At 39.7% G+C, this 12,497-nt stretch overlaps 1 protein-coding gene across 1 annotated transcript in view; it reads right to left on the reverse strand.

The window, feature by feature from the left end:
• The window catches only part of PALMD (palmdelphin), a 59,346-nt gene extending 52,269 nt beyond the window's left edge, over positions 1-7,077 (reverse strand). The window contains exon 1 of the mRNA XM_008589910.1: positions 6,680-7,077. Within this exon, the coding sequence (XP_008588132.1) occupies positions 6,680-6,724 (45 nt within the window). The 5' untranslated portion in view covers positions 6,725-7,077. The remainder of the gene's footprint in view (positions 1-6,679) is intronic.
• Between the last annotated feature and the right edge of the window lie 5,420 nt (positions 7,078-12,497).

Genomic DNA, 12,497 nt, shown 5'->3' on the forward strand with positions numbered 1-12,497 from the left:
GGTGCGGGAGCAACGCCGAGGGTTGAGATCCCGTTGCCGGTCCCGGTCCGGTACGGGCGCGACACTGAGGGTTGCGATCCGTTGCTGGACATGAAAAAAAAAGACAAAAAGGAAAAAAAAAAGAAAAAGAAATCAAGAAAGAAAACCTATTCACAATAGCTAACAAAAAAATAAAATACCTGGGAATAAATTTAGCTAAGGAGGTGAAAGATCTCTGCAACGAAAACTTCAAAATACTGCTGAAAGAAATTAAAGAGGACACAAAAAAGATGGAAAGATGCTCCATGTTCATGGATTGGAAGACGCAATGTTGTGAAAATGACCATACTATCCAAGGTGATCTACAGGTTCAACGCAAACCCCATCAAAATACCCATGACATTCTTCACAGAAATAGAAAAAACAATCCTAACATTCATAAGGAACAACAAAAGACCTCCAATACCCAATGTGATCCTGAGCAAAAAACATAAAGCTGGAGATATTATACTTACCTTCAAATTATACTACAAAGTGCTAGTAGCCAAAACAGCATGGTACTGGCATAAAAACAGACACATGGACAAATGGAACAGAATAGAGAATCCAGAAATCAATCCGTGTACTTACAGCCAACTGATTTTTGACCAAGGTGCCAAGAACATACATTAGGGAAAGGACAGCCTCTTTAATAAATGGTGCTATGAAAACTGGATATCCACACGTAGAAGTATGAAACTAGAACTGTACCTCTCACTGTATACTAAAATCAACTCGAAATGACTTAAACATAAGACCTGAGTCTATAAAACTTCTGGAAGAAAACATAGGGGAAACACTTCAGGATGTAGGACTGGGCAAAAACTTTGTGGATAAGACCTCAAAAGCACAGGCAACAAAAGAAAACCAAACAAATGGGATTATATCAAATTTAAAAGCTTCTGCACAACAGAGGAAACAATCAACAGAGTGAAGACAACCTACAGTAGCCAGTTTTGATTTCCAGTCAGACCTTCAGAGGATAACTTAGTTCTATGTCTTATGTGGCTTGACTGAATCCTCTCAGTCCCTAGAGTTTTACGTAAAAACTGTAAGTACAGATCTCACTCAAACTACTTCAGTGATGTTTTAGGAAAGTACGTATCCCACAGGGTTCTGGGTGAGGGAACTTGTTAAGTTAGTAAATTTTCACATAGTCAATTCCCAAGATGACATCACTGCATTTAAATAAATTAAAGTATTCTTATTTTACTTTAAGAGAGGCTAGGTTGTTTGAGACTGGGGAGGAAGAAGTGGAAGTCCTGTTTCAGTTTTAGCAACTGCAATGTGCTGCTGTTATTTGAACTCTAGTTAGGCTGAAGAAGCTTCAATTCTTGTTTTAGTTAACAATTTTCTAAAGAAGCAGCTTTTCCTTTTGGCCATCGAGTAATGTTGAGAAAGTTCATGGGGATCCTTGTCAGTAGAGGACTTAGCAAAGTAGCATTATTGTTCTGTAACATATTGGAAAAATCTTCCTGTTATCAAATAGCAGTTTCCTTAATGAACTATTCGAAATCATTACACCTCATAACATGGTTTATGGGTGGGCTATTATGTTTGGCAGAGAAATGTGGCATACCACATTTGTTTGAAGAAAACTTTCCCTCTCTGGAAGAAACATGTAATCTTGGTGCAGCACTGTGGAAAGTTGTGTGGAGGCTTTATTGTTTGAATATTCTGGCACAGGGCTTATTTATTTAGGAGATTGCTACATCTTCATGTACCATCTTTGGGCAAATGTCTTTGGATGCTCATGATGAGTTAGAAGTTATTCCTGCTGTAACTATGTCCTAACCATGAGGTATGTTGGTTAACAATGGTGCATGATTCATTCTTTCAGCCATTAGCACTTTAAGAAGTCCATAGATTTCTAAACAATAAAATGATCTAAACTCACATTCAAGTGCACCTTTGGTCAAGATCCAGGCTAGCTTGCTTTTGTTTTCACTCTCTCATTGGTGCAGATAGAATAAATAGGGAAAGATATATATGGCTGGCCTGGAATACAGAAACAGGGCTGGCTTCTTGGGCATGTGACCTGTGAACTCATGCAGGGCATCATGCTCAGAAGGGCCCAGCACTTGGTTTAATACTCTTATGTCACCGTCTTGCTATTTTGAATGCTTTCTGAACAAGGATCTCCACATTTTCATTTTATACTGGGCCCCACGAATTAGGCAGCAAGTCCTGCTTTGGGGTCATTCCCATCTTATTGACTATTTGAAGATTTTAGATTCTGACAGAAAGAGAATGAGATGAGGTAGAGTGCCCAGTGACAGGGAACCCATGCTGAAGAAACAACTAGAACCCATCTGTGTTATGTGATTGCCTTAATATTGGTCTTTGTACTGGGGAGATTTCTGTCTTATGCAAAGAATTTCCTGCCTCCTAAATTCCTATATTTACAAGTCAAGAAAATATTCTTTGGGAGTGGAAAGAAACAGGGAGTGGATATGGGGAAATGTGAGAGCTCCTTATTATTTTTTTTTTTTTGCGTCATGAGCAGCTTTGGCCGGCAAATCTGGCTCTGTTGCTCAAATTCCAGTGTCAGGACTTTATGTGGCTCCTTTCCAAATGGAAGCAGTCCTAGGCAGGTGCTTGTGCTTGTGATTATACTGTTGTCTAACTTTTGTCAGAGCCCACCTCCTTCACATCTGTGCTCAAACATCATCCTCTCCGTGAAGCCCACCCTCATCACTCCACTAGAAATTGCAACCTACCTCCATCCCTACTCCTGACACTCCCAACTCCCCTTACTTCACTTCCTTTCATTTAAACGCATAAGGCTTGTCACACTGTTGGTGCCCAACAACCGTAATTGAGTGAAGGAATGTGAGAATGGGTTGATAAACACACATTCATAACGGTTAAAGGTAATCCTCGATGAGAATAAAAATGCCAACTCTCTTCTTACCTCTCTTCTCCTTGGCTGGGTCATTCTCTGCAAATTGGTTCTAGTTCCCAGAATTCTCCTGAGCTCACCCCTCCAACAGTGCTGATTTTGTGAATCTATGATCTCTGGACAGTGGAAGATGTGGGAGTTTTCAGTTTGAGCCTACGGTGTTAGTAATACTACGCGTATTTCTCAACATCACTGCAGGAATGGAGATAAGGAAACGTGTTCCTTGTGCAGAAGGATGTCGAGAGTGCATGGAATGTTACTTATCCTAAGGGGATCTTCCTGTCTCTGAGGGGAATCCACCTGGGCCTTTTCGCTGTTCTGCAACGTGGGCTATGCTCATTCTGGAGAGGAGCCCTGTAGGGATAGCTGTCAGCGATACATTTAGTCCTCCATTTCACTCTTCTCGAGAATGCTGGAGACATTGGTATTGTGAGTTCCAGTAAGGTTAAAAGTGAATTTCAAGTTACTAGTCTATTTCAATAGCTCTCCTTTTTTGTACAAAAAGTCAACTATTTGTTAAAATATGTATTGTCTTGAAAAGAGCCTGAAGAGACTTTTTAAAGAGGAAACATAGTATTTAATCAGTTTGAAGCAGCCCTATTTTTGAATTATAGTTGGAAACTGAAGTCTTTGGCTAAGGGCTACTTTGAACATTAATTTAGTAAGGGAAGAGTTGATATTGTAGATGAGTAGACTAATAAAAGAGGATCATGAAAGTAAGTGACTTCATAAAATAGAATCTGTATAGGTATTTGGTACATTCAAACTGAAGTACCATCTTTTGGATAATTGTTTCTGTGTATTTTCATAATTTTGCCTTTCTTCTCTTTAAACAATTGAGAAGACTTCTGACTAATCTAAAATTCAATTTACTGATACGAGAAATTAATGGCACCATCACAGTAGTTTAGTTTTCAATTTGAGAGCCTAAGTGCCACATTCCATCTACTTAATATGTTTAATTATTATCATTTTTTTTGTATATACAGAGGAAAAGAAGGCAGGCAACTTGTTCTGTCAAGTTACAGGCATATACATCTACTTTTTCAATTCCTTGCAGTGGAAAGAATGACTCTTTAGATACTTGAAACCAGGGGGAATGAGCAGAACAGTGAATATTATTTTATTTCACAGGCAGGAACTGGAGAAACAAATTTTATTATAAAAATTAAATAGATCTTAGAGTGTAAAAGTTTTTTTTTTTCCGTAGTGAAGTCTGTGAATTGCTGTGTTGGGGTACGTTGGGCAACTGCCTTTTGATTTTGTTCTTGAAATGTATAAAAAATTATTTCAGAGTAGAGAAATAGGAGGAAAAAGTTAAAAATGAGAAGATTCTCTCTGAGTTTTAGTTGAGAGAGTCTGAAGATTTTAAGTACTTCCAAAAATGAAATAATCTTTGCACACTCTCTGGATACTATGTGATTTCACTTTCCCAGGGAAAGGAGAATAGCTTCAGTGGCTTCCTGGGTAAGGCAAGGGCGGAGAAAGCTGGCATTTCCCAGGGTGTCCAAGAGAGAGGAGAGTGGATGTGTTGTTTCCATGGACACACCACTGTTCCATTTTTTCTCGAGGTGGTGACAAATGTGACTGCATTTAGCCTGGTGAGGTATAGGCTAGTGGAAGTTTGCTCCCACAAGCTTTTTCTAATTTTTTTCCCCTACAACATTTATACAAGTATATTACTTTCAAGCTAGAATTACTTTGTGATCCTACTTTATGACTGCATTTAGCCTGGTGAGGTATAGGCTAGTGGAAGTTTGCTCCCACAAGCTTTTTCTAATTTTTTTTCCCTACAACATTTATACAAGTATATTACTTTCAAGCTAGAATTACTTTGTGATCCTACTTTAGAGATTTGCTTAAATATTTCTAGTGGGATATGTTTAGGCTCATGGAATAATTCAAAAAGTAGCTTTTTAAAAAATCATCAAAAAAAGCATACATTTGTATATTCAGGAACCTACTTACTCTCTTGTCTGCTTTTAAGGCATTATGACTTATTCTATCTCTGTTTGCATTTGGAAACCTCAGTGAAAATGTCTAGTCTTCCAGAATAACTGTATGCAGCTGTATCTTTGGAACATGTGTTGCTTCAGTGAGAATAAGGTGCACTTGAGATAATAAGGGGTTCAGCAAGGGTGTGCCCCAAATTAAAAAGGAAAATGCAGAACAAAGGTGTACTTGTGTTTTTCTTTTAGTTAATTAGGAGTTGGAAGCATTAGAAAAAGTGGAACCCACACAACTCACACAGTCTAGTAAAGTAACCTTTAGACAACAGCTGTAATGTGAAAAGCCCATGCCAAAAACAACAGAGCAGAGCCCAGTTCCTGTCCCTTAAAGCAGGACAGCTGAACAGTGGCTGAGTTTAACAACAAAAAAGAACAAAACAAAACAAACAACAATCTAGACCAAGATTTTCTGAAGAAAGGAAAATATAATAATCAGTAGTTAGACATTTGAAAAAAGCATTGTCTTATAGAAAAGTGCCAACCTAATCAATAGACTTCTGGTTTTATACTATTGGCTAAGAAAACATTTCAACTTATTAAATCCTTTCTGGGTGGAAGTGAAATGTTGTACTCATTTAACAAAAGTCCTAAATTTTGACTAGCCTTATTAGTTATGCTATGAGAATTTGAAGAGAAAAAAAAAATAGCCTTTTACCCACCCTGATTTAGCATCAATTTTCAAATAGTACTCATTTCTTCCTGACAGCTAATTTCAGTGACATAAAATGCTGAGAAATTGGGATGGTGATTTCCAAAGATTTTTTTTCTTAAAAAGAATTATATCAAAAGTTATAGCTAATGATAAATGACTATGCCACAGATTTCCAGGTTACTGCCAAATACAGAGTTTTATAAAATTAGAAAAAAAGTTGGATCTTTTAAGAGGAGTAATTCATTTCTTGCTTTGACTCTTTCCCAGAACAGAATTATATCAAAAGTTATAGCTAATGATAAATGACTATGCCACAGATTTCCAGGTTACTGCCAAATACAGAGTTTTATAAAATTAGAAAAAAAAGTTGGATCTTTTAAGAGGAGTAATTCATTTCTTGCTTTGACTCTTTCCCAGAACAAACAAAAAATGCACTATTTTCCTTCCTGGTATTAAGAAAATATTTTCCAAATCCACTGCACACACTGCATTCCTTTATCAGGATCTTACTCTGTGACTCTGCTGGAAACCGATATCTTAGAATTAATCTGATACGTGCTTTTACCTACTTTTCTCTTGTTTAATGCTTAGCTGAAATATACCAACATTCATTTTAATTCTGTTAGGCTTTCTGGAACATACTACCACACTGTGAATGAAAAGTTTCAAGTTGTTTCTTTTTCTGTCTCCCTTATAAAATATTCAAACTTTTGATGCACTCGTTGCTTAAAAAAGTTTCCAAGTTAGGGATTTGTTTTTTGATCTAATTCTGCGTATACCAATTTAAAGAAAAACTGCATTTTTAAGGTACATGGAAGGTGAATGATAGTTAACCAAACTGCCCTAAAAGCTTTTGATTGCTTTGGAAAATGTAGGCATGATCTTTTTAAAAATCAAGAACATTTGCCCTGAACTCAGGTTCTGAGCACAAGTGTTACAAAGGGTCAGAAGGGTTAAGAGGGAAGCAGAGACATAGCCATAAAGGCTGATTGTTCTGTTCTTTCACTTACGGGGGCTCAGCCACAGGAGCAGCTAGCAACGGGTCTGCTGTTCGTCTAAGCAACCACCTCATTGAGTTACAAGTGTATGAAGACTTACTGTGATGGCCTGGAGTCTCCCTTTCACCAGCTCAGCTTCTTCCATTCTAGAAGTCAAGGACAGGCAGACGGTGAAGGAAGTCCAAAGCTACCATAAATCAAGGAGGCTCCTTGGGGAGAGGAGCAGGAGTGACAGAAGAGAAGCAGGCAGAAATCCACTCCGCAGTAGTGGAGAAATGGAGAAATTCCCGACTTGTCAGGAGCGTCTCTGAGCAGATGCACAGATCAGGCCAGACAGACACATGTAATGAGGGAGTGCTGGGGAGGCAGACGCTGAGGCTGCTGGCACGAGTTGACTGACAAGTTTGAACGGCAGCAGCACAAGCCCTTTTCCTTCGGGAGCTGCCAGCTCTTTGTTGTAATGTGCACAGTTAGCAAGGCACATTTTCTTATTAACTGTTCTTTATCCAATTCATTATTTTCCAGGAGTGGCACAGGGAGCCAACGTGCTGAGTGTTTAATCAGCCTCTGCTCTGGCAACGCACAGCCGTCCCTGCATGTGTGGGTCTGTGTGTGTGTGTATGACGTTGGTTTATCTGCACTCTTGCTCTGGAGCTTACAGAGAGGCAGCCTCACCTTGACTGGGTCAGAGGTGCCAAGTCACTTGTTTGCCTTTCTTCCTCTGACTGGCTTTAGATAATAATAGAAAATTCTATAGTTACTTTAGGACTTCACATAGTGGTAAATTTACATCAGGTTGTCCCTTCCCTTCCCCAAGCTCTGCGCTAGCCCCGACCCCGGCAGTTTATTGCAAACTTTGGAATCTTTAGGTCATGGAGAAATCAAAGGTGCTAATGTGACTATATTAAGAAGTTGGCCCACCAGGAGTATTCCGTGTGGTTTAAATGTCACGTACCACCCTCTGTTATTGCTTGACTTGGATTTCTATGGAATGCAGTTCTTTTCTTGGACCTCGTTCAGAAATGACACTCTTGGCTTGCGGGAAGGTGCCCGTTTTGACCTCACCAGTTACGCAAGAGAAAGGAGTGAGCCTTTGAAAATGGGATGAGATGTTCTGTAACCGCCGGCAGCCAGCACTACGTGGATATTCCCTTGTTCTTTAGAAAAAGCAGTCAAGCCGGGTGAAACTCTCAGGTCAAAGAAGAAACTGGGAAGCTTTACAGTTGACTTTGTCTGTGTTCTCTCCCCTACCAGTTCTTTAATTAAATTTTGATGTAGTAAACTCTAATTACCATCTACCTTATTATTATGTGTTTGGAGGCTATTAAGCACCTTCATATCAACGTTCAGCTGGAGAGGTTAAAAGGACAACCCAAACATTGAACGTATGGTTTAATTACCTTTGCATTTTTGATATTAGTAATAATAGCTAATATTTTTTGAATACTCTTTGTAGGCAAATGTGTTAATCATATTTATCTTACAAGGTGCTGAGAGATAGGTGCTATTATCCCTATTTTAAAAATGAGGAAACAGGCTCAGAGAGATAATTTGCCACACAGATAACAAAGTAGCAAAGCCAGGGTTGAAATCTCAGCTGACAGCTGTAACAGCCATTCGTCAAGGTCTGCCCAAGGACACAGGGCAAGGAGGGCACAGGCTGCAGGTTAAATCAGTCTGTCTTTAGGAGAGAGACTTGGTCCCCAACCTCCTCCTCCAGCTAGCACCTAGAACACTTATGGGGAGGTGTAAAACCCTTAGGCAGACCCTGTGGGAATCTCCTCTGCAGAAACTTATTGGCCCTCGTGAAATATATTTCCCCATATTGTCATTCGGAGATCTGCAGCCATAGAACTTGCATCCAAGACAGTCACCAGTTTCAAGAGTCTGAAGTCATACTTGAGAGTAGTTTATTCTTGCTCATACATCCAGGCAGACCCTGTGGGAATCTCCTCTGCAGAAACTTATTGGCCCTCGTGAAATATATTTCCCCATATTGTCATTCGGAGCTCTGCAGCCATAGAACCTGCATCCAAGTCAGTCACCAGTTTCAAGAGTCTGAAGTCATACTTGAGAGTAGTTTATTCTTGCTCATACATCCTCAAAAGAGATATTTATGGAGACTAGAGAATAGGAGAATTGATTAGGTGTGGGCCAAGTTTGATTATTATTGGATGTACATTTAAGCTTAAAAAAAAAATCAAACCTTCAAAACTTTTGATTCTGTTTATCTGCAGATCCTGGCTGAAATTAAAGACAAGAAAGAAGTAGTGATAAATATCTCAGTCGGAATTGTATATTTGCTGCCCAGAACAGATGGGAAGTCATCCAATTATTAGGCTGGATCTTTTCCTAAAAACAATTTACCTCTAAAATCTCATTTCTGATAGTGTAGTGGAGGACTAGACAAAATAAGAGCATTGGGGAATTTAGTAGGGAGTGAAGTTATAACAATTGGTTGGAACCATTGTGTGTTTATTCATTTATTTAGTTGATAATGCTAATAATTGCTGATTTTTTAAAGCATTCATCATTAATTCGTTCTGCACATATTTATTGAACATCTGTGATGTGTCAGGCATTGTACTAGGTATTTGGGATACATGGATAAGCAAAATTTCTGCTGTCTCAGAACATATTCTGGTAGGCAAGAGAAGATAAATATAATAAGTAAGCAAAATATAGTAGGTAAGAAGGTAATTATTTTAATCCGTGTCCTCTGAGAAACAAATGACAAGGGGGGTTAAATGTTCGGGATTTTATTAGGGGAAATGACTATGTAAGAGAAAATGGGAGGTAGGTAAAAGGGGCTGGAGCTGGGGAAGTCTGGGAGCTCCGAGTGAGAGAGAGAGAGGGACCATCCTAATCTGCAGTGCAGTGTGAGGGAAATTGGCAAGGCCCTCAGAGATTTCTGGAGCCAAAGTCAGCTACCAGAGTGGTCCCGTGTCCCCCAGGACTGAACCTACTGTAGTATTCCTGCTGTGCTCAGTCATTGGCTGCGAGTAGCCCCTGGGAAGCATGGCCTTGATGCAAGCACAGGGATGGATGTCAGAGAGCAACAGGTGGGATCCTTGGTCGACTATACACCTGAGGTTGGATGTCTGAGAGGCACTTTCTCAGGATAGCCACAGTGTTAAATTCTATGGAAAGAAAATAGGGAGGAGAATAAAGATTGCTAAGGCGTGGAAGTTTGCAATTTAGAATTGAGCCATTAAAGTAGCCTTGATGAGAGGGAGGCATTTGAACAAGGCCTTGAAAGAGAGGTAGGAGTCAGGCATGAGGACAGCGATGGGAAGAACGTATTAGGAAAAGCCTGTGCAAAGGCCCCATAGTGGGCCATAGTGGGCAGTAACAAGGTAGTGTGGTTAAAGAGGGGGGATTGAGGGGAGAGTAACAGGAGATGCGGTTGGAATGTAGGGGGTACCAATCCATGCAAGTTCTTGTGGGCCAGTGAAAGGACTTTAACTTTTATTCTGTGTGAGGTGAGAAGCCATTGAGATGTTCTGAGCAGAGGAGTGTTTTGTAAGGATGGAAACAGGGAGACTTGATAGGATGCCACTGCAGAAATCCAGGTGAGACATGATGCTGGCTTGGGCCGAGGTGGTAGCGATGAGAGTGGTGGGAATTGTCTGAACTGTGGACAGTTCAATATTATAGTTCATGAAGCAGAATAGTCAGGTGAGTGAGCATCCATTAAATATTAACTATATATTTATGAACAAACTCAGCCTTTGTAAGCTAGAGATACAGGAGAGCTCCTTCTGCTCTCAATTACCTTATTAAACTAGTTTTACTAAATATTTAGTTCTTTGCCAACCAGTGTAAATGAGGATGGTAAAAGTCAGAAGTCACAATCAATTACCCGACTTCGTATTAGGAATTAAGGGATATAAGAGGTTCTGACACAGTGCCCCTTCTCACAGGGAATTCACTGTCTGGTTGGAGAGGCAAGACCCGTGCTGGAAACAATTAGAGGGCAAAAGAATAGTAAACCAACTGCCATATTCTGATAAAACACAGTGCTAGCTATTGCACTATTCGAGACCAGGATAACAGAGCTTAGTGAATAGGTAGTGTGTGGCTCAGTAGTAAGTACAAAATTAGTTGAAGAAGACAGAGATAATGTAACTTGCAGGAAAGCTATGCAGGGAGAAAACAGAACCTAGAAGCAAAGAAGGCATGTTTAATCATGCAAGGGAGGGAAGCAATGTGTTACAGATCCAGAAAGGAGATTTTCCTGCCTGGAGCAGGCAGGAGAAATTAGATAGAAAGACTGACAGAAATACACATCAGTATATAGAACTGATGTTCAGGGAAAGTGGAAGAGGGGAACGGGAAATAAAAGATCAGATTCACATTTCAGNTTAATCATGCAAGGGAGGGAAGCAATGTGTTACAGATCCAGAAAGGAGATTTTCCTGCCTGCAGCAGGCAGGAGAAATTCGATAAAAAGACTGATAGAAATACACATCAGTATATAGAACTGATGTTCAGGGAAAGTGGAAGAGGGGAACGGGAAATAAAAGATCAGATTCACATTTCAGGAGAGTACAACTGTCAGCTCTTCTCAGAACATATAGGAAGAGGGAAAGATTAGGTAGAAACATGTATCAGGGAGGTAGGGAATAAGAAGTGTGAGTGCCTGTGGAAAGTCTAAAACATTGCCAAAGTCCCCAGGACTTTTTCTGAGCTTCAGAAGGTCTGAACCCAAAGGCCCCAAAAGTGGATGAATATGAAGGACAAAGTAAATAGAGCAGGCGTACTTAACGTGCTAATATAAATACTTGAAAACCCAAGGGTGATGGCAATGGGAATAATCAGCAAGGGGGAAATTTAAAAAGTATTTCAGTCAAGTGGGTTAAATTGGAGAGAAGGATGAGAATTTCATAGGTTCCAAAGTAAGTATAAAATAGAAGCTTGGACTAGAGATTTTGGGTTGCAAACCACAGAGAATAAAATCAAATGAAATAGTGGCAGGAAGAAAATTGACGGAAGTCAAAGGCAGGAAGTAAATATTTCTAGGCTGTATATGTGGAAAGACTTTTCTAGAGCCTTTTAAACAACAGATCCCATGTTAAAAAACTGGGTGCTCACTCTCCTCCTGACTCTTGTCTCTGTCTCTCCTTCTTTCTTTATGACTTTTCAGACTTCTGGAGGCGAGAAGTGGTATGAGCTAAGGACAGGGAGTTTCCTTCTTGCAGTATATCTCTGAAATAATTGTTTGAAAACTCCTGACCCTGAAGCAAGTGAGCCAGCCACCCTAGGTCCTGAGATGGGCGCTTTGGGCCTCAGCCCTGACCCACCTGCAACCAGGAACCAGGCAAGCTACGGAGCCAGCCGCTGGGTCCTCAGACAGGAGCGGAGGGCCAGCCCCAGTCCCCCTCCCTGGCCACATCTTGGAATGTACTTATTAGCCGCGTGTGTTTCTTTAGAGTGTGTGACTTATCTGCTCATGTCCTTCACCAAATTTCTGCTTAGGTTTTTTAAAATACATTTTTAAGAGTTCTTTTTGCATTAAGGATGTTAATCTTTGAGTGTTGAATTTATTTCTTTTCTATTGACTTTAAATTTAATTTGTGATGTTTTCCTTCATTTCTATGTTGAGAAAACAATTTTCTATCTAAACACTACATTAAAAATAAATAAATTAATTAAATATTAAAAAAAAATCCTGACCCTGAGATTTGCTATGAGCTAACCAGTCCATCTCTATTCATCTTATCCTTGACTCTTCTAGGTCACTGGACATGTGAGTTTTTTCTTGTCCTTTCCTTCTCTAGTAGATCCATGGATGGGATTTAATTGCTCTTGGCAAGTAGCAAAGAGGTATATGACTAGGGTGACCATATTAATTACAAGAGATTTCTGATACAGTTTTATTTTCATTCTGGGGTACTCTATATAGTTGGGACTACAGT

Source organism: Galeopterus variegatus, unplaced genomic scaffold (genome assembly GCF_000696425.1).
Source record: "Galeopterus variegatus unplaced genomic scaffold, G_variegatus-3.0.2 Scaffold5750, whole genome shotgun sequence".
NCBI classification, from domain to species: Eukaryota; Metazoa; Chordata; class Mammalia; order Dermoptera; family Cynocephalidae; genus Galeopterus; species Galeopterus variegatus.